Source organism: Kwoniella bestiolae, chromosome 1 (genome assembly GCF_000512585.2).
Source record: "Kwoniella bestiolae CBS 10118 chromosome 1, complete sequence".
NCBI classification, from domain to species: Eukaryota; Fungi; Basidiomycota; class Tremellomycetes; order Tremellales; family Cryptococcaceae; genus Kwoniella; species Kwoniella bestiolae.
In genome coordinates, this window is record NC_089241.1 from 5,395,792 (window position 1) to 5,422,380 (window position 26,589).

The window sequence follows — 26,589 nt, forward strand, 5'->3', positions numbered from 1 at the left end:
TGAGATACATTCTCTCTTCAAACATCCCATTCTGTACTAGTAGTGATCATGCCAGGAAAAAGTCTGCTATCGATCGAACGAAAGTGAACATGGAATGCGGAGTCTCCAGGAATGATGACATCATGTGAATCTCACGTGACATACACCCTTCATGTTTAGATACGGTACAAAGTCTATCATCAACATCGTCCATCTCCTTTCATGCATATGCATAGATCCAATTATGCAAACAGAGTAGACGAGAAGCTAGTAAGAAAGTGTGTATATCGGGACGAAACACTCGAAAAAGACGTCATGTCCAAGTGAGTGTTGTGATCTCATTAGGCCGTGGTCGTAACTGAGTTCAGCCAGAAACCCGCTCAAGCTCAAGGCTCTGCTTATCGACCTCAATGGGACATTACACTTGGGCTCGGAACCTACCAAGGGGGCTGTCCAGGCTATTGAGAAATTGAGGAGATGTAGGATACCGTTTATATTCTGGTAAGTTGAGCCCATCATCGCCATCGGGTTTCTCGACTTGTGGGGCCGTCTTGCCTTTGCTCACAAGATGAACCGAAGTACTTATCGAGCTTCGTGCATGGATGGTGCTGACCGGGAACTTCATCGACACCAGCTCAAACTCAACGAAGGAGTCTTCTTCCCAGCTGCTCTCCAAGCTCGGGGAGATGGGATTCAAAGCTGAGAAAGAGGAATTGATGACTAGTCTGAGCGCTTGTAAGCAGCTGGTAGAGGAAAAGGGGTTTAGGTGAGTAATCATCGCTTGCATTCCCATTTCTGCGTAAAAATGAGGCGAAACGGGTGTTACCGACGAGAAAGGCTGGACAAGCTAACATGCGTTTTCATCTACTGCCAGACGCCCTTTCCTTATAATGTCCGAATCAGCCAAATCCGAATTCACCTCTCTCCCCTCCCCCACTTCAGAAGAGTCGTACGACTCGGTGATACTAGGCTTGGATTCACCGTCACTATCGTACGATAATCTCAACAAAGCCTTCCGTATACTCAAGAACGAACCCATATCCGACTCCCACCAGCCGAGCAACAGCGATAAGAAAGCAGTATTGATAGCACCGCATAAAGCTTCATTCCAGCAATCTCCCCCTACCTCATCCCTTCCAGCAGGACTATCACTTGGGATTGGACCGTTCGTTCATCTGTTGGAAGAGGCCACGGGGGAAGGGGCATTGATAGTTGGGAAACCCACCAAAAGCTTCTTCGAACTTGCTATTCAGCGGTTGGGGCGGAATTACGGGATCGATACGCGTAGTCTGGAGAAGGGGGAGATAGCTGTGGTGGGGGATGATACTACTAATGATTTGGGAGATGGTGCGAGGGAGTTGGGTTTGAAGCGGATATTAGGTGAGTGACTTTTAGCTGTAATCGACTCATCCTGAGAGTCTCGTCTAACTTGGTGGACTTCGCGTAGCTTGGTCATTGGCTAATGCTTCTTTGGCATAACACAGTACGAACAGGTAAATATCGTCCGGAGAGTGAAGAGACGGAATATCCCCCTGATAAAGTCTATGAGAATTTTGCAGATTTCATAGATGATTTGGTATAGATATGTAGACTTTACATACATATATTAGATATTAGATTATTGTACGACCATTCATCTGTAGATGTACCACATGGGGCATTGTTAGATTATCGCTCGCCCTCGGCGAGGCTGAATCGTACGATCCGACCGAGCCATTTGAGTCGCCCCACCTGATCTCCTCGTTTAGCTCCGAGCGCTCCACAAGTTGATCTAGCCAGAACATATCATGAAGTATTTGTAGTCAGTAAGCACGCTTTGTGCATGATATGATCTTTCCACTTCAACCGACATGGACGAATATGCATACACATGGTGACTTAAGATAAATTGTCGGCTCTTTTCTTACAATCCTCTCTTCTCAGCAAGAGGAGCTCTCTTCCTGCCAATTTCCATTTGAGTCCGAACTCTCGGAATCTCACCTCTAATATTCCTCCGGAATTCGAGCGCAAAAACGCACACGCAACTAAGTGTGAGGTGAAGTATTCATTCCTACTGCTGGAATATTCGTACTGACCGAAGGGAACCGCTCAGGTTCACGTTCAGATGCATCCCCCTGCACCGTTCTTCCGATTTCTATGAGTATCTATTGAAATACGACAAACAGACCAAAAAAAGAATTTGAATCCCGAGGCGAGGCGCTTGGAATGCACAATTCAGAAAGAAGCAGCTTGGCTGAATGGCGTTGAGCATTGACAGAGCTCCAAGCTGCAGCCCCACCATGCCTCACCAAGAGCGCGTTTATTGTGGTGATGGCTGACTGGATCTGAGTGGATCCGCAATCTGACTGGCTGATTTGGTTGGCTTAATCGGTACTCGGTCAAATCCGAATCACTTTTAGGGAAGAACGTCGGTGCCGAGATGTTGAGATGGGTGATCCGCAAATAACCGCATAACAAAGTGAATACGCGCTCAGGGTTAGTAATCAAATCAAATCAGCTTAGTAACCTGATTTGTCGATTTCACTTTTACTCGGTTGACTCGATTTATTTCGTTTTCTCACGCCATAATCCCATACTCTGACCGATATACCGAGTTACCCCCGTATACATATAAACATTGCTTTCTTTCCCTGTTCCCCTTCTTCCCTTCTTTCTTCTTTCTCTATCCCAACACTATCACTTTATTTATATACATACCATACATACATCTATCCAAGATGTGCTGCTAAATCCCCCCATCCACCCAGCTTGACCTCGAACGAATAAACATATATCGTTCCCATACCTACACTTTTTAGCTTTTAAGCCTACCCATAAATAAACAGTCACCACGTCGTCCTCACCGACACAGTCCTCTTTCAACAGACACACCCAACATGTTACATACAATCCAATTTGTCATCCTTACTCGAGGTTCTCCTCCACCATTAACCAACAAAACGACCCAACGACCGCCGCCTACGAGTTTGTCGATTCCGACTTTAACACTTCCGAGTCTAAAAGATTAAACGTTGAAACAGCCACCGAGGCTCAATTGAATACTACTGCTGAAAGTAATACCATTGTTACCGGTTTATCACACAACATTACCACTACACCAACAAAAGCTTCAAAGTCTACAAAGAAGCAATACCCTTCTATCTCATCTTTGTTTTCAACTCAAGGGGTCGATATTGACGAGATGAAATTCACATCACAATCTAAACCCTCCCTCACCCCAGTGGGGTACAGGCTCCTCTCCATCTCGGAACGGAAATTATCCGTATTGGACGGATCGTTCTACGATGAAGGACCTGAATTGCTCAAGGGCGTGCTCGTCAAGGAATCAATCAAGAACGCTTGGCGATCTGTTCAAGAGGGTTCCTCGACCCTTGACTTGGAGGTCGGCTCGTACTCTACCATTGGGCTAGATGTCATCTCTGAAGATGAGGAGTATAATGAGGACGGAGAGGGAGAAGGAGAGGTTGAGGTCAGGGAAGAAAGATGGTTTGAAGACTTGTTGTCGTCCTTTGGCGAGGACGATTTCTCCCCTCAGCGAGAAGAACACGAATGGGTCGAATCAAACGTTTCTGAGATTGTCTTTGATGATTTGGATCTCGAGTACGACTCGGACCGAATTCAGGCTTTCACTTTCCCCTCGCCTACTATGTCACCTACGATCGTTCCTCAGGTCACCATCACGGGAGTCGACGATGAGGACGAAGATCCTTCTTCTTTCTTCGATCACGAAATGCCATCGCATCATCATCGCGCCAAATCACTCTCTTTGATAGAACGATTCACCTCTCCCCCCTCTGCTGTGGAGATCACACCTATACTCAAACCTTCCCTTGGACCCATCTCATCGAGCACACTACCTCCTCCATCACCTATCGAACCCATCCGATCAGATTGGGATCAATCGATATACCTCTACCCTCAGGCTTACTACACAGAATGCGACTATTGTCTCGACATCGACGAATTCTCATTACCTCCTCCACTCATCCGATCTCTATCTAGCTCTTCGACTGCCTCCCTAGGAGAAGAAGAAGAGGAGTGCGGTACACCGCCGTTGAGGTATTCTGAGCTGAACGAACAGCCTTCCTGGGTTGATTCGCTCAAGAACGAAGATGATTTGGTCAACTCGGATGAAGATGAGGACGAGGACGATGAGTTGGGTATAGAGATATTCACAGAGGATCAGGGGAAGGTATTGGGTGGGGTTGTGGGTATGGCTCTGGGTTTTAACGAGGATGGGTTCGTGTTAGTTTAGGTTTAGTTTCTTCGCTCGTTCTTCTTGTAGTCGTTTGTCCGGTGAGTTAGGTAGAAAATAGAAAATACCAAAAACAGTTTCTTCGTCTGTCGTCTTTCAGTATCTTTAGGTTGTCGTGGGTTCTACTTTTTCATGCATATGATAGTGCTTGAATTGGCCATGGCTCGTCTTCCGGTATGCAGCTGTGCATGAAGCAATGATTTGCAATCGCATGATGAGGAATGAACTGTTAAAGTTATTTTTAACCTGGATGTGTTAAAAGTAACAGAGAATCAGGAACAAGCGATGATGTTGTTGGTTACGTTACATCCTGCTCTCACTTTTACAACCAAACAAATACTCTTGACATCCATCAACTGTCCTCTGCCTTCACTCTATTGTATATCTTAGTTATACCCAACCACTAGTCTAGTCTAGTATACCCTTGACATCGTCATCTTTGATCTTGGCAGTCTTAGCACGTCAGCTTCAGTCTTACCAGACCTCCGAAGGATAGTATAGCTTCTATATCCGACACATTCCTTTCCTTTCTTCAAAGTACAACCCGGTCCGAATTCACCTAGAGGGGATCAAACCATATACACGAAGTGTCCATCGTCTCTTATCCCATCGGTACGATATATTCACACCGCCCTACATTCAACAGCTTGGTGTACCATCCAACATGTCCAATGATCTGCAACACCCCTCAACATCCGATGACACCACCACAGGCCAACGCCCCGACACGCAGCCCGAAGACTCATCCAAGCCTAGGAAGAGGGATATGCTGAAATCTGTGTTCACACTGGGCCCAGCGATATCTTCCTCGACCGATGATACCCAGACTAACGAACAACGAGAGATAAACAGGGAGTATGACGAATTGCAAGAAAACGAACAAGAGATGGAGAGGAGGAGAGCAGCTGCTGTGGTGATTCAAAGGCATTTTAGGGGATGGAGGGATAGGAAGATGGTTAGGGGGATGAAGCTGTGCGTTTTCTCTCGTTTATCTCCTTTGGTCTGACGATAGTCATGGGTTTGGGGGGTACGAGCTGATGACGAAGGATACTCCCCCTGGATACCTTGTTTCAACGAGCCGTCTCGGATAAACATGCTTGGTACGACGTTGAGGCGAGAGCTGATTGAGCGATATTTGTGATCTTGTAGACAACGCGATGCAAGATGGGATGATCTGGTAAAGCAGACGGGAGAACAGACTTATTGGAAAGGTCAATTAGACAATAAGAACGATGTGAAGTCTAGGTGGGTCATACATTCAATTTATCAAATCATCCATACCCCTTTCTCCTCCTTACCTCTCTAACCTCTCTGTCGTATCCAGATGGCATCGAGCAGTCCAAGCTGCCTCACGACTCGAAACCGGCGAAGGCCTGTTCAACCCTCCTTCAGACCTAACGGAGGAAATTCCTCCAGAGAAATTATCGGAATCTACGAAAAAGGCTAGAAGAGCTACGTTCTGGGGTAATTTGAGTTTACCCATTGCTAAGAATCAGGATAGCGACGATAGGGATGAGAATGAGGTGTTGCCTTTTCAGAGTAAGGCTTTGGAGCAGCAGCATTGGTTGGAAATGATCGATGGTAAAGTGAGCTTGAATTGAATCACACACGAATACGAATTGTTAGCGGAGGTTACATGCACTGACGCTCATCCCCAACAATAGCACCGATATGGTCAGTCGGGTTTTACTTTTGCTTCTCTTTGCTGTCACGGCTGATCAGGGTTTCATTCGATGAACAGGAAGTAACATGAAGTACTACTTTCGTAAATGGAAAGAAGCCGAGACTCAGGATAACTTCTTCAGGTGGTGAGTTGAAATACTTGGACTTATCCGCTGGATGTTTCGTCATGACGTTACAAGGTGGTATCAGCTGACTGATATGAGGATCGGTGATATAGGCTGGACAGGGGAGATGGAAAGGATCTAGATCTGGAGGAGATGCCCAGAGAGAGGCTGGAGAAGGAACGGATCATGTGAGCTCACTAACTCTGGGATAGGACTTGATGGCTCTCTTGCTGACGTGTACACTTGGACTAGGTATCTTTCCGCCGAGCAACGGTTGAATTATCTCGTTAAAGTGGATAAAGATGGGCTACTAAGGTGGTGAGTATCCAAACACTCAGCTGAGTACTTATTTAACATGTCGTTGTCCTCAGCTGATACCTATATACTGCTAGGGCAAGGAACAACGAACCAGTCGATACAGCAGCAGGCAAATGGAAAGACGCAGGCGAAGGCAACGGTATAATACCAGAAGACAACTTGTCCGATTCCGACGATGACCGTAAAGACAATTATGCGACAACGTCAAAAACACCATGGAAAGTCCAACGACCCCATAAGGCCACCTCGACTTCGTCGCCATACGGCTCGGCGAGTGATCTGTCGGTATCGTCCGATAGCTATTCGGCGGAGTCGGATCTGGACGATAATGAGGATACGCATTATGTGGGGCTGGACAAGGAGGAGGAGAAGGGGTGGTTGGAGAGGAAGAAGATGAGGTTGACCCCTGGGGGGATGAGGAAAGAGCTGTTGAGGAAGACTGTGAGGTGAGTTGAAGTATCTCCTCCTTCTCATTTTGTTTTCCGTCGGAATATCACGCAGATCAGAGTTATCTATCGTTCATACATAATGTCAGATTTGGACTGACGATTTGAACTGATACAATAGACGTAACACCTGGATATACGTTAGCGATATGAAACTCAACTTATTCGTGGGGATCAAGAAAAGTGGTAATTTCCAGCATTCCTCATGTGAGTCACCGCCCATCCGAATCTCCGTCGAACAGAGCATGAAGACATTCAAACGCAATCTCGGGCTGACACTCTCGTCGTAGTTCTGGCTGGAGGGAAAGTCACATCGGCAGGTATAATAGTGGTGAAACATGGGTTGATCAAGTCGCTTAACCCCCTGAGTGGTCATTACAGATCGTCTATAGAGGTGAGCTAGATTGATAACATGGGCATGATTGCTAATAGCTGACTGCTGATCGATCGCTTCTTTCAATTCGTGTATAGCATTACAGAGCTTTTATAGGTCAGCTGGAGAATAGGGGGGTGGACTTGAGTCATGTGAAGATCGCCAAGAGTGTTTTGGTAAGTTTGTTCTACAGTGTTTCTCAGGATCCTGATCGCCTGTGGTCTCGCTGACGCATTTCTATTTTGCTGTGTCTAGTCATTATGGGGGTGAGTGCTGTTCATTCGAAAATCATTCCTCGAAATCATAAAATTTGCACTTCCAGTTCCGATTCTTTTGATCGTGGATTACGAACATCCTTGGCTTACATGTCCCATTGTGAATATAGTTTATCGAAATACGCCAGATTCACCAAGCGCGAACAAAACCTCATATCAACCCTCAAAAAGACCTTACACCTCTCCCACGAACCTACGGAAGAAGAGAAATCTGCTGAACTGCAGGCCAACGCGGAGAGAGAGGAGCAAGAGCACCAAGAAAGGATGAAGAAAGTACATCAAGCTGAGGAGGAGAGCGGACTAAATGATCCTCGTCGTGAGAGTTTAAGGAGCGACGAGATGGAGGCGGAAGATGAAGAGCGCTTGAGGGAGGTTAGGAGGGAAGTGCTGTATGGGAAGAAGAGGGATCAGAGGATGTGAGTTTTGAGTTTTGGTTCCTTTCTTGCCCTCTGTGATACGAGAACTGAGGCTGATTTGTGTTGTTATTTGGTTTCTACGTAGAGAGGATAAAGAGCGGAAGGAAGATACTAAGCAGGAAATTCGACCTATATGACCAGACTCGTGATCTTTTTAGACATTTGAGGTCCTACTTCCTGTAATTTACGTGTAACAGTGTAGGATACCATGCTGTAGGAACTTACGGAATATATTTTTGTTGTAGAACGTATATCATCATAATTTGTCTTTGGGAGTTTGGGAGAGATACCTTGCATTCATACTATAGCCTTTATGACATGACATGTACACTGATTATACATTCTTCATGCTACTTCACTGTGTTATATATATACTACAAATTGATATTTCTTCTTACTACTATTCAGATCGCATGATACGATACTAAGCCAACTTATGTCCATATGAGTTATACCCATTCCCACACTCGACATGCACTCTCCCCTTTCTCTCGACCATCGACTCCTTCTCTACGCCCAATTCCCCTCTAACGCATCTTCAGGGAACTCCTTTTTACTCAACCCCAACTCCTTCAGCGCATCATCCATACTGACCTTCTCAGCCGCGGAACTATGATCCAGATCCTCTTCTACCTTCTCGCCGTTCTTCCCTAGGCTCTCGTGTAGCTCGTGAGGGGAGGTGATGATGAGTAGCTCGGCTCCTGGGTAGTCAATCAGGGAGACTGGGTTGGAAGGAATGAATCGGCGGTTGTGGAAGATGTCCAGGAGGTGTTGGGGGTACTAAGGTAGAGGAATTAGCATTGGCTTTGATGGTCTAGGTCGCAGGATATACAGGCTCAAAGGGAGAGAGAGGGTAGAAGCGAGGTAAGTCACGAAATAACCATGATTATGGGAGAGATGATGGTCTGGTATCAAAAGATGAAGTCAAAGCGAAGACAATAACCCACCTGAGCCCTCTTTCCTCTTGGAATACCAGCCGCTCTCGGATTCCCTCTACTCTCCGCATTTGGATCTTTCACCTGCAACACCACTGCGCCCTTCTCCTCTATACCCAGTTCTTTCTGCACCTGACCGAAATCCTCGTGAGTGGGAGTGGTGATCTCATAGGCCAAGAGGGTTTTGTAGTCCCTTTGTCTGTTATGGTCTGGACTATCTGCGAGCTCGTCTCGAGGTGAATGGAGGATGTAGTGGCCTCTTGCGGCGGGTCGAGCGGCTGCTTGGTGTCGGGTGCCTAAGGCAGTAAAACCTTTAGCATTCAGTCTCTCACTTATACGATCAAGGTGAAATTACGAGATATCGGACTCTTCATCACGACGGTGGACAGAGTACGGTATGATCAGGATAAGAAGAGAGAGCCACCGCTTACCTCTCGTCTTAGTCTCGTAGGTATAAGCCCCAAAAGAATCCTTCAATGTGCTCTTATCTTCTCCTACGCCACCTACCAGACCCCAGATCACTTGATGTTTCGCACCTGGATCTGGTAACTTCTTCTTACCAACTTCGATTATCCTGTGATAGTGACCTTGAGAATGTTTACCAGATTGAGGGATAAGGAGGATATGGAATCTGTATACAGGATGGGATATCAACTTTGAATCCAATTCTCTTCTTGGATAGCTGACGATGCGTGTATATCACACTAAAATACTCACTTGGAGATATCATCCAAAGACTCAGCTTCCTCGGTCTCCACTTTGGGTCGGTAGAGGAAATAGATATGGCCCGATTCAAGAGTACCTAAATCAGTACACCTTAACCTCAGCTTGTTGTGTCAAAGCTAGCAGTGAATGCGGAAGATGACTCACCATGCCTAGGCTCATCATCGCTATCCTTCTCCCCACTTTCCTTCTTCTCCTCTCTCTTCACTTCATCCTCCCTATCTTCCACTTTATTCTCGTCCCCCTCGTCCTTGGACACGGCAATTTCATCTTTGACACCTTCCTCACCTACACTGTTTTCCTCCTTCCTAGTCTCAGCGGTAGGTTGCCCCTGCACTGCAACTTCAAATTCCTTCTTCTCAGCTACATCTTGCTCCTTCTCCTTCTTCGATTTCTTGGGTGATCTACCGTTCTTCGTTGGAGAGGATGAAGAGGGTTGAGATCGCTTTTCGCCGGTCTCTGCTTCTGCTTGGGTGGCAGAAGGGGAGGCGTGGTTGTTGGCTTTACTTCTTGTTGATACCATCTTGAGTGGTATGTAATATTGCTAATGTACGATGATGATGATGAAGAAGAAGAAGTACGGAAGAGGGAGAAGAGGAAGTGGAACGGGATGATACTCATATGTTATATTGTATGACGTCTTCCTAGATTCACTCGTAATGTTCGGTCGATCGTAGAATGCGGAGTCTCCACAGGACAAGGTCCAGTCACGTGTCAAACAGTCAAAAGGCACAGTGCTAGAGCGATGCAGCACCAGGAAGGACTAAATCGATCAGAATGAGATAGTCGATCATGCATCATTCACATTCACCTACAACCTACCCTAGATCCTGTCCACCCAAACACACCACCATCTGCCGATACGATTGTTCGACGTCATGAGTCTTGGTATTTGTAAATACGCACAACATCTGTTCCCGTCGGTTCACTCGAGGCCACCGAAATACCGATGATTCCTCTATAATCCTTTGCCCATCTTTCATCCAGTTTCGGAGCATCCAACGACATAGGCAGACTCTCTGAAAAAGAGTATGTTCGGTGATCTTGAATTAAAGTCATACTGTCCCCCGTCAGATGGGGTGCGGTTCCCTCCAGATCTTCCAGCTTTTCCTCCGAAAGGTCTCCACAGGTGTAATGAGTAACTACGGGACCTCTGCCCCAATTATAGACAATTGATATATCTCTTTTAGAGTTCTCGGATTCTTTCGCGGGGGTGGGGGTGGTGAAGGTCTTGGTTGTCTCGGAACCCTCGAATTTGCAATGGATGTGGTTTGGGTAAACCTTGATTTCAGAAATGATAGGTTGGCTGGTGGCCTGGGAGGTCATCTCTACGAGTGAAGTGTCAAGTTAGTAGATACACTTCAATTTACATGGACGGTGAAGCCTCAGACCCCTTCTGTATGGTCGACTCACTGTTGTATGATTGATGACAAGGCTGTTGGATGTCGCTGTCAGTGGATTGGCAGACTGGAGTAGTGTGTGATAGAAGTGATACGGCCAGACTTCTTACACTGTATCTATTTGCTTGGTAGTGTTCGAGTCGCACGGACAAAAATCGAGTCATGCCGAATCCGCAGCTACATCAAAGGACACCCTTTGTAAGAAGTGTTGCATCCAACCTTTATAATCCTGTCTTCTAATTCACAAGCACAAGAACTGAGTTGTCTCGCCTTCTCATCTTCTGACCTGCTCCTTTCATTGTGTTGCTCGTCAAAAAGGAAAGAGTACGCTCTGGCAATTTTAGTGTCTAGATAAATTAAGCGATCTTTGTACTGTCACGCACGTAAGATAAGGAGATTCATATACGCATGGAGACTAGGGGTGATATGATATGATATGAAATGAAATCGTTACGGGAACAGAGCTTTCCGTGGTGTACCTCTGGGCAAGGGGTGGCCACTAAAGGGGGTGTCTCTGGAACCAATATACCGAGTCATCATTTTCCCCTCCATTCTCGGCGTAGCCCATGGCCATGACCGCGCCGCGAAGGGGCGATGGTATTTTGCTCAACGAGAATTGGTTGAGTCGAGACTTGTTGGTACAAAAATGACTGTAGTGGAGATTACCGTTATAGAAGGAACCATCGTTGCTTACCGACCACTCTGGTGCTTTAACGGAACTCGCTTCGGAGGGTTGGCAAGGTTTGAAGACGCTGACTTCTTTGGAAGCTTGGGGTACCGAGATCTCGGCGATGACCACGTCACCTTGTTGTACATCTTGGGTGTCGGAGCGTTTGAAGAACTTCTCTTCGGTCGAGCCTTTCTTGAAAGACTTGATGTGTTCGCCATACGACTTGAGAGTCCATGTGTTGTTTTGAGATTCGGTCTCAACGGCAGTTCCGTCGGTCTTGTCGGCTTTCTCAGTCAACATAGCTGATTCAGTGTCAGGGGGGTTCTTTGATTGGGGTGGGAAAGACGCAGTCATTGTTAATTGTGGTACTGTAAAGTGGGTGAAAGATTGATATCGATATGCGAGCTATGTGTGATGGAACGGTCTGGCTTCAAATAACGTCCGAGAATGACCCCTTATATACTTTGAAATGTATGCACTCGCATGTTATCGCCACTGGGCAAGACTCCTCAGCATGTACCAAGAAGCACAACCCAAGATCAATGGAAAGGATTTTCCGACGTGTTTAATATTCTGAATGTCATCATAGCTGTATTTAGTGGTCTTCGTCACGCAAGATCGCAAAGGGAAGTTGAGGGACCTACATAGCAGCTGGAAGTTCAGATATCACAGCCTTTTCAGTCTTGAGATCTGGGTGAATGATTTGAGTAACTCATACAAAGGGCTGTCTTGGCATGCTTGGAATCGAGAGAGGTGGTCGGTGTGTGATGATGCTGTGCCTTCTCCCCGTACACCTGGGTAAGTCAGTTGTGAGGGAGTCATAAGTTTTGCGATGTCTGGTTCCACACATACGAGGTAGGTCCCTTATACGTTCGGATGTACATAAAACAATCAAATATCAACACATACTTCGGCCAGCCGTTCGTGCGTAATACCATGTCTGGTTCGGAAAAGGATCATCTGTGCTGACGCGACGAGATGCACCAATGAGCGGGCCGTGCTTCCTCCATGGTTGATCAAATCGAATGCATCGTGGTAACACATCGCAACGAAGATAGAGAGGGATCACCGGAACACACAAGATGGGTACGACTTGCATGTCCTGTTCCGCTATCCCTTCCCTTCCAGGCAATAAGTTAGTACTTTCTACATATAAAGGTGCATGTGGTCTTGGGTGTTACTCATTTTCTGAAATGATACCCATTTGCCGGTGGAGGGCTGCCCAAGATTTCTTCGACGATGGAGATTTATGGAATTTATACCCGTTTAGTTCGTCGGAGTGAATGTCTGAATCGAAGAGATTTCCATTTTGTGGGCACTTTTCAGTCTTATCCTCTGACTTCGCGGGGTTTGGAGGGTCATCAAAGTTCCATAAGATGGTTTCCCGCGACATTAAGCGTGGACTCCATATTTCCATGGTAGCGAAAAATGAATCCTCATCGCGGCGGTGACATAATCCCACTGAGCCAGGTACAATACCAATCTGATCAAAACTATCTGCTATATAGGGCGGATAGACTTCCTTCGATCTTGCATAAGAGAGTCTTTGCTTATATCGAGACCCCTGGCGGATTTCCTCATCGGTGAAGCTATTGGAATAGCTTGCCATCCTCCCAGCCATGTAAGTCAGACGGGTGTAATTACCTTCCTTTGGGACAGCTTGAAAGTCTGTATTTTCAGCTGGCTTGTATACGGTCATCTTCATTTTACTGGGAACTGTTTCCTTCCCCTTTTTCTCAGAGCCGAACCAGGCGAAAGCAATATCACCTTTTTTCACCTCACCATGAGTTGGGGTGCTTTGGTCGTACCGAATTTCGTAGACGCTTACTGGTCCACCGACGGTGAGCTGGTAGTAGCATTTGGCCCCATCAAACACAATTTTGTTATCGCCCTTGAGGAGAGACGACATTTGTCTACAAGCAGATCAGCAAGGCAGTTGATTGAAGCTACATATGGGTTGTTTGATACACTCACTATGAGGTTATGTGATGTGATTACTGTGTTGAGAAGGATCCCGTATGATGGAAGGCAGGGTTGAATGGTTGTTGAGTATGAGAGCGGCAAGAAGTTGTGATATACGAGACTTTTGACCCCTTATATAGCTTGAGATACACCTGTACAGACTACTGGACCTGACTGGTCGGTAATACGACAATGCCTTCGGACACTCGAGGAAGGTCAAAGGAGGGTAAAACCTCGCCCTCAAGGGAGTAGCAGAGAAGACCTGACAGGTCTGAGGAGGCCATGCACCGCATTTGCCCCAAACATCTTCTGGTCCAGATTCTCCTTTATGAAAAAAAGACCTCATGTCGGCTCATGAAGTCGTATGGGATGAAACGTACGGATCGCTTCGGAAGTCGTCATTGTCAATGTCGGCGAGCTAGAATAATATTTGATCATGGTCAGAGTTGTCCGACTTGTTTGGATGAGTCTAGGGTGGAGAGTCAGCACACCGCTCCTTGGTGAGGAATGTCAAAGGTGAGATAACAAGAGCTGTCGGTGTGTGATTATGTCGAGTCGACTCATGTATATTTTGTTTGAGCCTGCTGGGTTTGTGGAATGACATCTGTCGAAAAGGAGGTGATTCAGTGACGAGCAGTTGACTACTTTCTTCGGTGCTGGCAACTGCGTTTAAGATCAACTCAATGATTTCTCCATAATCAGTCCATCGTTTTCTCCCAGGAGAGAGTATAACATAGAGTCTTCAGTAGCTGGATTGCTTGTCGAATGCAGGTAGAAGCACAAAAGTGAATGGAGTTGGCGGAATGAATTTTGAATTTGCCACCCAACATCGATTACCGTGTTCGGTAACAACACAACCGCGGTTTAAGCCTACTGTTCTCGTCACCAACAATCATTCACACACCATCATCGTCCATTCACCCAACCATTCAATCTCGATCGATAATCATCATCACCATCTAAACATAGCAAAGAACCAAACGGAACGAGGAGACATCACCTGCATAGCCTAGAGCACACCAATACACCCAAAGTGCAACATGCACATCCCACTAATTACCAACCTCGCCACCTCCCTCCTACCCCTCTTATCTCCTTCCTCCCCTGATCCGTCCCCTTCTTCATCGACCATAACCATCCGGCCAATCCACGCCCACACGCACAAATACAACGCTACGACCCCGACTTTGTATTTTCATAACACCTCATCGGAAGCATCCTTCTACGCGCACGATTACCCTTTATCTACCTTTGGCGTGGATGCCGATATCCCCTCATTATCGCCAGATGATCTGACGATAAGGACTGTGAAGACTATAATCCGTCGACCGAGGGTCAGACCTCCCTCGATGGTATCTTGGTCTCTCTCTTACAAACACTCGAGAGGAGGAGGGATCTCGCCCATTAGAGGGTATAATGCAAGTGAAGATATGGATATGTGGGTCGCGCCTGATATGAATCATGAGGGAGGGGAATGGGATGATGTAGAGGTTGTTGCGCCTGATATCAAGGATCGACAGACTTTGATCACTCTGGCTAAGATCACGAGTAATGCGTATGTTTTGCCGGATAGTGGGGAGTGGTGGCCTGTGGGAAAGTATAATAATCATACGGTGCCGTTTGGGTGGGAAGATAATGCGGATGGGTTGAGGGGTCATATCGTGAGTTGTTTGGTCGTTGTTTCACTCATTAGCATTCCGACTACAAAGTCATACTCAGAACTTCCTCCGTTGGCTCCACCGCCATATGTTGACTCTGGTGTTCATTTGAATCACAGTTCGCAGACCCAAAGAACGAAACCGTCATTATATCCATCAAAGGCACTTCAGCGGGAGTACTGGGTTCAGGCGGACCAACAGCCAAGAACGATAAGTTCAATGTACGCCAGCTGATCTTCTGAAACGAAGTCCACAGCTGACATCGTGTGCACATCTCCAGGATAACCTCCTCTTCTCATGCTGCTGTGCCCGGGTTGACTTCTCATGGACGCCTGTATGTGATTGTTATGCCGGTGGATGGAAGTGCGAGCAGACTTGTCTCGAGGATTCGCTGGTCAATGAAAGTGTTTATGCGACTGTGGGGACTGTGAGTATCGGTTGGATCCATCTTCCTTCCACTTCCCGCCTTATCACTATTCCATGAGCTGACTAATCGGATGATATTTTCATAGAACCTATACAACAACGTAACATACATGTATCCCAACGCGACCATATGGCTAGTCGGTCATTCGGTGAGTTGTATTTGTCTCTCAATTCTCACAAGGTGATATCAGCTCATGGTACCGGTCCTGCAACAGCTCGGTGGATCGTTATCAGCCATGGTGGGCCTATCATTCGGTGCGCCAGCGGTGACCTTCGAGGCACCCGGCGATAAACTCGCTGCCAAACGATTACATCTACCGCTCCCACCTGGTATGCCAGCTGACAAGACTGGTATAACCCATGTGTATCACACGGCCGATCCTATACCTATGGGAGCATGTAATGGTGCTTATTCGGGATGTTATGCTGCTGGATTTGTGAGTTGTGTTTATCTTTTTTCCTCGTACCATTGTCTCAAATTGCCACCAAGGACGTGATTCTGGCGCCCAACGTATACCATCTGATCCGGACAGATGACTGACCATATTTTAACTCATAGGCCCTCGAATCGAGATGTCATACAGGTCAAACAATCCTGTACGACACCGTAACAGTCAAGGGCTGGTCCGTCGACATACGAACACACAGAATCACAGATATAATCGAAAAAGTCTTGGTTGATCCCTGGCCAGAGACCGACAAACCTAAGAAACCCAGCACTCAACCACAACTTTCTTTCTTTGGTATAGGCGAGGAGCTGGGATTGGGACAATGGTGGGGATGGGGTAGGAAGGGTCCTCAACCAGGTAAAGGAACAGACGATGACGATGGAGATGAGGGGACGGATGATGGAGGGTGGGAGAAACATGGGGGAGTACCTGCTGCTGAGGCTGAGGATGAGTGTGTGGATTGTTACAAGTGGTGAGTTTTGATTGATTTTGGTTGATATGAATGATCGTACAGGAAGATAAGCTCATACGGACGATTGGTACTAGGGAATTCGGTGATGGGTGGAATAAGGATCCTAAGAAATTCGAAGATGTGCAGGTACAGGATGGGTTGTCGATTGCCGAAGCTAGGAGGAGGGGATTGAGGAGATCGTAAAATGTAGGATGGAGAGACATGGCTATGTTGAAAGACTGGGTCATGGATAGTAAGGAACAGGGACCTGTAACATATAGATGGGACGTTTTTCTCGGCTGGAGTATTGTATATACCTTGGTTTGTAGGCATTGATTGTAATAGTTCCCAGCTCTTGTAATGACGTATCATCTGGACATGTATACTTTTGACACCCATCATCAAGAATGTACATATCATGCATCAATGCAAATCAACCAACATCACCACCCCAATGATGACAATGACCACCAAAGAAAAGACAGATCACTTCCTCCCACTCGATCTCTTCTTCTTAGGTGGCGGTTTCCTACGCTCCTCATCCTCACTCTCATTTTCACTCGCACTACTATCCTGACCCCCTTCCTCCTCTTCTTCGGAAGAAACATCACCCGCACCAACATCTTCATTCCAATCGTCCTCCTCTTCCTCTGCCTGTACCCGATCCTCATATTCGAAATCCTCCTCGTCCTCATCATCCCCATTAAACCTCACTTTACTCTCCCTCAATCTCTGCAATTCCTCTTCTGGATCTATATCTGATAATCCCTCTACATCGAGCTCATCGTCCGACTCCTCTCCTTCCTCATTCTCTCCCTCTTCCCCTGCAGCAGGAGCTTTACCCTTTGACTTTGCCTTTTCGGCCTTCTTCCTAGCTACGTTGGCGGCTTGTTCGGCTCGCCTGGCTTCTTTTTGGGCGCGACGTTGTTCGTGGGATTGTTGCATTGACAGAGCTTCGGATTTGGATTTGTGGACTACACAATTGCGAGGTATCAGTAATCTGATCTGACTTTTACGTCTCATATGGTTGTGTAGGCGACACGTTCACATCGTTCCCTCCAGTAGGAACATGAATGGATAAACCAGTAAGAAGTGACTCACCAAACTCATGGAAAACAGTCTCCCCCTCTCCCTTCTTACTGCCCACCAACCCCTCAACGACCTTGATCAACTTCAACTCCATCCTTGGACCCGTCTCCACCAACCTCACGGCCTTCCTCTCACCCTTCTTGTTCCCCCTCCCAACGTAATCTTCAGGCAACTCCACAGCGTTGGTATCTGATTCCCCCTCGGACGCCTCAGTCTCCGACATACTGTCGTAACCCGCGGCAGTGGATGCTTCTGATCCGGCCCTCTTCAGGAGGTAATCTGCTATATCCTCTGTATTGGAAAGGTTCGGCTGTTTGCGGGATACCTTGACTGTTCCTGTGGTTGTGAGGAGTTTACGCACACGACGGGAGACGCCGTGCGGACGGACGGTTATGGTGAAGTGTCTAAAGGAGATGCAACCTGTTTGATGTGAGTAGGAGAGGAGAAGGACTCTTCGGAAAGTCGGTAGGGCGGACTATGATTTGGTACAGGCCATTGACATTAGCACGAGGATTGGGATTGTGTGATTATTTGATTGTGCGAACTGTGAAGTCTGGGAGCAGCTTACCTTCTCAACTTGAATGGGAGGAAATAAACCCTGGAACATCGTACTCATCAGACGAAGTTGGGGAAGCGCAGGTCCATTCTGAGGTTGCTGGAAGCTGTTCATCACGAGCTAAACGAGGGATACATCTGAGTCAGCCGGATTGCTACATGCTCTTGGAGTAGCTGTACTTACCAATGGCGGATTACGGTATTCCCCTCCAGGTGATTTACCTACATTCCTCAAAGAGGAATTCACCAGGTCCCTATTCGTTCCACATTTCAGCTAACGATACCCTACAGTAATATGGTAGCTGACTAGCTCGGGAGAAGCAAGCACACCCACTTCATCAAACTATATTTATTCACTCTAAAAGTCAACGTAGGTCCCTGTGGGAACCTGGCCACTCTGAGATGTACGTTGGCAGCGTCGGTCAGTGTGAATGCCAAGAGATGAGTGACCTTGAGCGAGGGAGCGATAGTCAAGTAATCCCTCAATCTCGCATTGGGCCTTTCTCTCAATCTCGTAGCGGTGTTGGGCTCCATGATCTTCCTTGTATCTCGGACTAGCTGCGTTATCGACTTGGTGACTACACCGGACTACGGTGATACTTCTGTAAGCTATCTCATGTTCATAGCATACATCAAGTACTAGCTGACTCACCTTGATCACGAATGATTTAGGTACATTCTCCTACATCATCGACATACACCGTTAGCTGCCTCATTATCTGTTCTACTGATGGTCCAACTCACCTCGGTCTCTCCCTTTGCTGGTCCCTTCAAGTGTGTTCTGTTCTTCCTTCTTGGTCGGGCCATTTTGATGATGCTTGTATTAGGTTGTTTGGTATATGTAGTACAGTTCAGCGAAGATTTGTTGTGAAGCCCATGAACAAGGTGGACATGAAGAGTGGACCAGGAGGATTCAGAAATATTGCTTAAACTGGAAGGATCATATACATTTTTAGGGGTAATATCACGTGACTAGATACAGTTTGTGATCTTTGATAAACTGCCACATCGACATGAGTAATTGTAATCGGTCAGAACCGATGATGGGAGGCACCATACCATCCATATGCCAAGGCAAATGGGAAGATAATAGAGATAGAGCATATCAACACTTTGGTCGATGCATATGGATAGTATGAGTCGCATATGCAGAGCTCCAAGCTCTTCGATCCATTCTTCAGCCTTGTCCTCACTCAGGCATTCCCGATCTGAGCCACAATACGATGAGTTTAAACGAATCGTAAGATCGCGTTCTCTAAGTAGCTTATCTACACTCGTGTTTTTTTCCAATTTTACGCATATACGCGAATCGCGCTTTGGACCGGTTAAATCGTTATCGGTGTAGGCTGGTGTTCCTGAATTATTTTCCAACAATCATGAAATCTTGGAAAATACTAATGAGGATTAATAGGATTGTGTACATGTATTTTCCAAGAATGAGATTCATTCGTTGGAAACTGCTCTGGTCACACGGATAGCCAGTAAGAAAGACAAGACTACTCGAGTACAATATATACATGCATCCCCTTTGTTCTTCTTCATCCCCCCATCCCCTCTTCTCTTCTTCCCATCATACTCACCATACACCCACCGATAGATAGATAACAATGTCTATCCACATCGCACGACGATTGTTAGGGCGCCAATTACTGGCCAAGCCCCTCTCATCCAGATCCATCACTTCATCCTCTTACCTCCTTAGACCTCATCCTACCTCACCAACTCAGTCCTCCACTACAGCCGTACAGCCCCATCCTCATCCCCCATCAGCCTCATTCCACCCATCGAAATCATCAATTTTCACTCCCCTTGATACTTTCCTGCCCCGTCATCTGGGTCCCCGTCAATCCGATGTCGAGTCGATGCTCTCTACCCTCGGGTACAAATCCATGGATGCGTTCATAGATGATACCATCCCAAAAGCTATCAGAGTAGACGCCCTCACCGATAAGACGGGCGATAAGACTGGTATCAGACCTTTCAGTGAGCTTGAGCTCGCGAGAAGGGTGGAGGAAGTAGCGGGGTTGAATAAGCCTATGAAGAGTTATATCGGTATGGGGTGAGCTCTATTTCCCCTATTATCTCTTATGACTTGATGGTAGCTGATCATATTATGTAGCTACCACAATGCTATAGTACCTCCTGTCATTCAACGAAATGTAAGCTTCGATCTTTCTTTAGCTTATCTATCGCCCAGCCCATCATTGATTCGATATTGATACTTGACCTACTCGCAGGTCCTCGAAAACCCAGCATGGTACACTGCCTACACCCCCTACTCCCCTGAACAATCCCAAGGACGTCTCGAATCACTCATCAACTTTCAAACAGTCACCATCTCCCTCACCGGCCTGCCCATCGCCAACGCATCCCTATTGGACGAAGCAACAGCAGCAGGAGAAGCCATGGCCATGTGTCTAGCCTCGGTTCCCAAGAACAAGCTTGCAAAGGGCAAGAAGGTATTCCTCGTCTCCCCCTCTGTCGCTCCTCAGACCATCGCCGTTCTGCAAACTAGAGCGAGCGGATTTGGCATCGAGCTCAGAGTTGCGAAATCCAATGAAGGTTTCGTTCAAGAGGTGGAGGAGCTGGGCGAAGAGAAGCTCATGGGTGCATTGGTACAATACCCTGATGTTAATGGTGATATTGGAGATTGGAAGGACGTAGCTACCAAGGTCAGGAGTACTGGTGCGAAGATGGTGGTTGCTAGTGATCTTTTGGCTTTGACTATGCTTAAACCACCTGGAGAATGGGGTGCGGACATCGTTTGTGGTAACTCTCAACGATTTGGTATGTCCGCGTCTATGTCCTCTGGCAGGTAGAATGTGCTGACCGAGACGTTGGATGGATTAGGTGTACCGGTCGGTTATGGTGGACCCCATGCTGCGTTCTTCGCTTGTACGGATGAACTGAAGAGAAAGATGCCTGGTAGATTGGTTGGGCTTAGTAAGGATTCTAGAGGTGGTCCCGCTTACCGATTGGCTTTGCAAAGTGAGTCAGCTTCCCGTTCATCAACAGCTCGACAGCTGATTTTCCCGTTCTTAGCTCGTGAGCAGCATATTCGACGAGAGAAAGCTACCTCCAACGTCTGTACTGCGTGAGTCGAAAGTGGCGCCGTATGCTTCTACATCCGCTGACGCCTTCATAGTCAAGCTCTTCTCGCCAACATGACCGCTATGTACGCCGTCTACCACGGTCCAGAGGGTCTTCGAAAGATTGCTGGAAAGGTTCACTCCCTCACTCGAATCCTTTCTGAATCCCTCGCTTCTCTCGGTTTTACCACAGTTAACAAATCTTACTTTGATACCCTGACTCTCGATGTCTCCTCTGCTGGCGTTACCGCTGCCCAAGTGCACGAGGAATCAGTCAAAGCTTCTATCAACTTCCGACCTATAGACGACAAGACCATCGGTATCACCCTGGACGAAAGTGTTGGTCCTCTCGATCTTACCGATATTGTCAATGTCTTCTACCGAGTCAAGGGTCAGAAGGATATCGAACCCGAACAACTCGAACAATTAGCTTCAAAGCTAGAACTATCCTCCCAATCTGTCACCTCACCTATCGCCCAACATGCTCGAACTTCTGAATTCCTCACTCAACCGGTATTCAACAAACATCATTCCGAGACCCACATGCTCAGGTACATGATGCATTTGCAAGAGAAGGATTACTCTCTTGTACATGGTATGATCCCATTGGGTTCATGTACTATGAAATTGAACTCTACCTCCTCGATGGCACCATTATCATGGAAAGAATTCGGTGGTATCCATCCTTTCGCGCCTGTAGACCAAGTCAAGGGGTATGAAGTCCTCATCAACGAACTGGAAAAAGATCTTTCTTTAGTCACCGGCTACGACGCTACTTCCGTTCAACCCAACTCGGGTGCTTCAGGTGAATATGCTGGTCTCAAGGTGATTCAAGCATATCATGAGTCAAAGGGTGAAGGTCACAGAGATGTTTGTCTCATTCCCCTTTCTGCCCACGGTACAAACCCCGCTTCAGCTGCGATGGTAGGATACAAAGTGGTACCTATCAAAGCATTGAATGATGGGTCGCTCGACTTGGCAGATCTGAAGGAGAAGGCGGAGAAGCATAAAGATAATCTCGCTTCGTTTATGGTCACCTACCCTTCTACTTTTGGTGTGTTCGAGGAAGGTATAGAGGAGGCTTGTCAGATCGTTCATGATAATGGTGGTCAGGTTTACGTTGATGGTGAGTGCAGCTGCATTTTTCTTCAAAGAAGAACCGAGCTGATTGTACATCCTTGCTATAGGTGCAAATTGTAACTCCCTTGTCGGGCTGACTTCGCTCGGTCGAGTCGGTGGTGATGTCAGTCACACCAACTTGCATAAGGTGAGCTGGCAGATGTTCATTCGAAAGAGTGACCAGCTGACGATACCCGTTTTAGACCTTCTCAATTCCCCACGGTGGAGGTGGTCCAGGTGTAGGCCCCATCTCATGTAAATCGCATCTCGCCCCCTTCCTCCCCACCCATCCACTGGTCGCTACAGGAGGTTCCCAAGCCATTCCAGCCGTCTCAGCCGCCCCATGGGGATCAGCATCCATCAACACCATCTCCTGGGCCTACATCAAGATGTTGGGTGGTGAAGGTCTCACTGAAGTGTCCAAGATCGCTTTGCTCAATGCCAACTACATCGCAGAGAGGTTGAGACCATACTACAACGTCAGATTCTCCAATAAGAACGGAAGGGTCGCGCATGAGTGTCTTGTGGATTTGGGGGAGTTTGAGAAATCTGCTGGATTGAAGGTATCAGACTTCTCCAAACGATTACAGGATTACTCGTTCCATCCCCCTACGGCTCAGTGGCCAATCTCCACTTGTTGGTTGATTGAGCCTACTGAGAGTGAATCGAAAACTGAACTTGATCGGTGAGTTGGGTATTTCTCCCTCTCTCCCTCGTTCCTTCTACCCCTCATCTGCGCTCCGGATCGACAAGAGGGAAGAAGCTGTTTTGGTTTTATAAGGTATATGTATGCTGATAGTATACGTGACTAGATTCGTCGACGCCCTCATCTCGATCCGAAAGGAGGTAGACGAGATCGTCTCGGGTGCTCAACCCAAGGACGATAACGTATTCAAGAACGCCCCTCATCCCTTGAGTATACTGGTGGATGATAAGTGGGATAAACCATACTCGAGAGAGAAGGCTGTGTTCCCTGTGAACTCGTTGAGGAGGAGCAAGTTCTGGCCTTCGGTTGGAAGGGTCGATGATGGTGAGTTGTAAATTCCAAACACTCCGTCTTCTCTCCTCCTGCATAATCATGTGTGATGTAGATAGGTTTACTGATCACGTTGCGTGTGATAGCCGCTGGTGATCTCAATCTCATCTGCGAGTGCGGTTCAGTCGAAGAATACGCATAGAACCCTGCTCTACCGTCTCTCCCTCTGTTCGAATTGTTCCCGCTCTACTAAGCTCATAGACGTTCTTCAACCATTCTCTTATATCATCAACCATTCTGGTATCCCATCAAACCCTCAACGGGTTCTGACATTTTACTCCTGCTTTAATTTTGACTTTGACTTCGCTTCCTCTCATCAGGGTTTTGTGTTTTGATACCCAAATTACATATAGACACATGTTCAACCTCTTATACCCTAGATTAATTTATTGTATAAAAGCAATTTCAACTTTGCATTTTTCCCTTCTTGTAAATAGCATAATAATAACCATAGAATAAAATGAGTAGCCTCGACATCGTAGGGGATGTGAATGAATCCAGATGATTTGAAATCAACCTCGATCATATAAATAACATCTTCTTCAGGATTTACCCCTCACACCATCGTAACCCCATGTTCATCTCATTTCGAGACTGACGAAGAACACAATTGTGTGAAGGTCCGATGCATGACTTGTACATGAGATAGTTTATACTATTCTGCACTGACTAGTATCTAGCCATATGACAATAAGTCAATACAACCCTGTTGATAGGATTTACCAATCCTCCTCTGTCTGCTCCCTCTTCCACCCCTCACTCTCGCTCTCCCAATCATCGTCTTCCCTCTCAGCTTCTCCATCTCCATCTCCATTCTGGCCTTCCCCCCCATCCTCATCGGGATCAAGAGGATCTTTCAATCCAAATTCATACTTCTCTAAAATCCCCTCCTCCTCAGTTTCATCATCTTCAACCCTCGCCTCACCAGTGAACGATATATCCTGTCCTCTCTTCAGCGCTTTGAGTCGAGCAGCATCGGAAGGGCTGAATATGGCTTTTACCCTTAACTCCTCCAATCTCGCTTTGGTTAATTGAGCTTTGGATTTGGATTTGGAAGGTGAGTGGAGAGAGAGGAGGTTAAGCATTGGGATAGAGAGGGATTTGGGATTTGTGGGCGAGGTAATTTCCTCATGGTCGTTCATATCTTGCACTGCCTCTTCCTGCTCATTCTCTTCTCCCTCTTCCTCTTCGGGCTCGACCTCATCATCAACATCAGAGCTATTTCTACGTTTGATCTCCCGTCGAGTAGGTACGATCCGAATTTCCCTCTTGACGTACCCTCCCTCGGGATCAAACTCGTCTATCTCATCGTCACTCAGATTCAGGACCTTCTCTCGTCTTCTTTGGGAGGCTGAAGGTGTATGTGTTTGTTCCGAGTCCGAGTCTGGTCCGTCTCCTCCCTCGATCGGGGGAGAGGGCGGCATATCAGATTGATCGATCAAGGGGATATCATCTGTCGAAGGTGTTGGTTCGAGTAGAGGGGGAGATTGGATTTCGATGGATGGGACCGAAGTAGATACTTCAGGATTAGGTGATGCCGACTTAGCCTCTATCGCCTTCTCGTCTATTGACTCTGAATTTATATCTTGTCGTTTGGGTAAACTAGGTTTGCTACCGGTCCTGTTGAAAAAGTTCATGATCCCGTTGCCGTTACCATTTGAGGTAGACTTGGATATACCCTTCTTCACAACCCTACTAGCAGATTTGCCTTTGCCTTTATCCACCGCTTGGTTTTCCGCGACCCCATTCAACCTCGACGTGATATGTCCACCAGTCATAGGCAAACCATCCTCATCATCATCCTCATCCACCTCTCCTTCCCCAAACAAACTTGTAAATCCCCTTCCCCTACCCAACTGAACAACCTTAATAGGCGAAGGTCCCAATTCCTCCTCATCCTCCTCATCAAATACACTCCCCCTCCCTATGCCAGGCTTCAAGAACGTCCCTTCCTCATCTTCCAAAGGCTCCTCTCTCAACCTTGCCTGACCCCGTTTCCTCCTGGGTTGTCTCTCTTTCAAAGGGGTATCTTCAACTTCTTCGCCTTTCAACCTCTTCCTCGCCCTCGTCCTGGGAGTTATCTCCGGTACCCCACTCCGCTCTTTCACTTTTTTGAGCGAATTCGCTTCGAGCACCTCCTTGAGCTTTTTGGGGCTTGAGGCGTGGATGAAAGGCGATGAAAACGATTTCTCCCTCTGTAGCCCGGTCCCATTGGTGGGAGTGGGGAAGGGGGATTTGGTGGGTGTTTGGGAGGTGGTGAATGGGTTGATAGGGTTTGGATCGTGGATGGGACCTGTGTAGGCTTTTTTCTTAGGTGTTGAGAAGAGCGTTCGAGAAGTTGAGGTTGATGAGGATGAGGTGGGGATGGGATGAGGAGGGGAAGATATGATTGATTTGGATGCTTTCCTCTTCAACGATTTCCCTTCCCCTCCGATTTGTCCATTGGTTTTGCTACTTTGGCTATTATTGTTGGAACTACTATTTGACCTCGATGGACCAGCTTGGGAGCTGCTCGGACCGGTACCGAAGAATGATCCGCTAACTCTGCGAGAGGGGGGTGTGGGCGTAGTGGGATACTCTGATGAAGGGATTGTACGTGGTGTGGAACGATATTGAGAGGACGATGCGGATGAGGGTATGGCGGTTGAGGAGGAGGGTGGGTGAAGCGATTGCGAGGAGGAAGATTTGGACAGTTTACGATAGAGGGCGTATTGCGAGGCTACAATATGAGGAAGGGAGGAACCAAACAATGTTAGCTTGACGTCCCAATGTCGCTTCCTTTTCTTACTCTACCCTTTCTTGTGATGAAAGGGGAATAGAGGAGGTACTTTTGGTAATGGTGGAGAACGACCCACCTATGTCACTTGGATCTGCCTTGATATCCTCCTTGGTAGGGTTTCGACCCTCTCGTGCTTTGAATGACTTCTCCCATGACTTGACGGCTGCTTTGACCGTAGGTAGATCCATATCGTGTCGATGATTCGGCTCGAGGGTAAGCAAGTCTATGATTCTTCCAAGAGCGAGTGGCCGTGAGAAAGCAGCCTAATTCTGCTCTTCTTCGTCTTCAATTAGCGTGTACCTGCTATCAGCGTGTGGTTTTGTTGAGGTTGATTTAGACAAGAGTGCATTTGAGTCATCGAAAACACGTCCATGAACATCCCATCCTTTGAAGATGATT

The 26,589-nt window shown here is 47.1% G+C and overlaps 10 protein-coding genes across 10 annotated transcripts; 5 read left to right on the plus strand and 5 right to left on the minus strand.

Moving 5' to 3' along the window:
- Window positions 1-294: 294 nt before the first annotated feature.
- Window positions 295-1,561, plus strand: I302_102032 (TIGR01458 family HAD hydrolase; the record flags this gene model as incomplete). The annotated part of the gene is made up of 5 exons (XM_019187412.2): window positions 295-302; window positions 352-480; window positions 614-745; window positions 854-1,359; window positions 1,464-1,561. 5 exons carry the CDS (start codon window positions 295-297, stop codon window positions 1,559-1,561), a joined length of 873 nt encoding a protein of 290 aa, XP_019050290.2.
- A 1,599-nt stretch (window positions 1,562-3,160) lies between these two features.
- I302_102033 (uncharacterized protein) lies at window positions 3,161-4,234 on the plus strand (the record flags this gene model as incomplete). Its single annotated transcript, XM_019187413.1, has 1 exon — window positions 3,161-4,234. The coding sequence occupies one exon, from the start codon at window positions 3,161-3,163 to the stop codon at window positions 4,232-4,234; it is 1,074 nt and encodes a 357-aa protein (XP_019050291.1).
- Window positions 4,235-4,898: 664 nt separating this feature from the next.
- I302_102034 (uncharacterized protein) lies at window positions 4,899-7,986 on the plus strand (the record flags this gene model as incomplete). The annotated part of the gene is made up of 14 exons (XM_065869406.1): window positions 4,899-5,206; window positions 5,384-5,479; window positions 5,559-5,820; window positions 5,899-5,908; window positions 5,976-6,042; window positions 6,135-6,209; window positions 6,274-6,339; window positions 6,414-6,785; window positions 6,907-6,992; window positions 7,076-7,179; window positions 7,257-7,334; window positions 7,414-7,424; window positions 7,544-7,849; window positions 7,935-7,986. 14 exons carry the CDS (start codon window positions 4,899-4,901, stop codon window positions 7,984-7,986), a joined length of 1,893 nt encoding a protein of 630 aa, XP_065725478.1.
- Window positions 7,987-8,359: 373 nt separating this feature from the next.
- I302_102035 (uncharacterized protein) lies at window positions 8,360-10,030 on the minus strand (the record flags this gene model as incomplete). Its single annotated transcript, XM_019187415.1, has 5 exons — window positions 8,360-8,629; window positions 8,797-9,080; window positions 9,216-9,415; window positions 9,502-9,586; window positions 9,655-10,030. 5 exons carry the CDS (start codon window positions 10,028-10,030, stop codon window positions 8,360-8,362), a joined length of 1,215 nt encoding a protein of 404 aa, XP_019050293.1.
- A 1,376-nt stretch (window positions 10,031-11,406) lies between these two features.
- Window positions 11,407-11,931, minus strand: I302_102036 (uncharacterized protein; the record flags this gene model as incomplete). The annotated part of the gene is made up of 1 exon (XM_019187417.1): window positions 11,407-11,931. The coding sequence occupies one exon, from the start codon at window positions 11,929-11,931 to the stop codon at window positions 11,407-11,409; it is 525 nt and encodes a 174-aa protein (XP_019050295.1).
- An 823-nt stretch (window positions 11,932-12,754) lies between these two features.
- Window positions 12,755-13,486, minus strand: I302_102037 (uncharacterized protein; the record flags this gene model as incomplete). The annotated part of the gene is made up of 1 exon (XM_019187418.1): window positions 12,755-13,486. One exon carries the CDS (start codon window positions 13,484-13,486, stop codon window positions 12,755-12,757), a length of 732 nt encoding a protein of 243 aa, XP_019050296.1.
- A 1,093-nt stretch (window positions 13,487-14,579) lies between these two features.
- On the plus strand, window positions 14,580-16,727 carry I302_102038 (uncharacterized protein; the record flags this gene model as incomplete). The annotated part of the gene is made up of 7 exons (XM_019187419.1): window positions 14,580-15,200; window positions 15,317-15,418; window positions 15,478-15,624; window positions 15,710-15,772; window positions 15,839-16,060; window positions 16,183-16,544; window positions 16,619-16,727. The coding sequence occupies 7 exons, from the start codon at window positions 14,580-14,582 to the stop codon at window positions 16,725-16,727; spliced, it is 1,626 nt and encodes a 541-aa protein (XP_019050297.1).
- Window positions 16,728-17,009: 282 nt separating this feature from the next.
- On the minus strand, window positions 17,010-18,974 carry I302_102039 (uncharacterized protein; the record flags this gene model as incomplete). The annotated part of the gene is made up of 7 exons (XM_019187420.1): window positions 17,010-17,497; window positions 17,625-18,087; window positions 18,181-18,288; window positions 18,352-18,421; window positions 18,502-18,755; window positions 18,820-18,849; window positions 18,912-18,974. The coding sequence occupies 7 exons, from the start codon at window positions 18,972-18,974 to the stop codon at window positions 17,010-17,012; spliced, it is 1,476 nt and encodes a 491-aa protein (XP_019050298.1).
- An 800-nt stretch (window positions 18,975-19,774) lies between these two features.
- On the plus strand, window positions 19,775-23,553 carry I302_102040 (glycine dehydrogenase; the record flags this gene model as incomplete). The annotated part of the gene is made up of 10 exons (XM_019187421.1): window positions 19,775-20,226; window positions 20,287-20,326; window positions 20,405-20,954; window positions 21,018-21,155; window positions 21,210-21,261; window positions 21,313-22,382; window positions 22,444-22,523; window positions 22,579-23,060; window positions 23,188-23,405; window positions 23,498-23,553. 10 exons carry the CDS (start codon window positions 19,775-19,777, stop codon window positions 23,551-23,553), a joined length of 3,138 nt encoding a protein of 1,045 aa, XP_019050299.1.
- A 577-nt stretch (window positions 23,554-24,130) lies between these two features.
- I302_102041 (uncharacterized protein) lies at window positions 24,131-26,378 on the minus strand (the record flags this gene model as incomplete). Its single annotated transcript, XM_019187422.1, has 2 exons — window positions 24,131-26,130; window positions 26,267-26,378. The coding sequence occupies 2 exons, from the start codon at window positions 26,376-26,378 to the stop codon at window positions 24,131-24,133; spliced, it is 2,112 nt and encodes a 703-aa protein (XP_019050300.1).
- Between the last annotated feature and the right edge of the window lie 211 nt (window positions 26,379-26,589).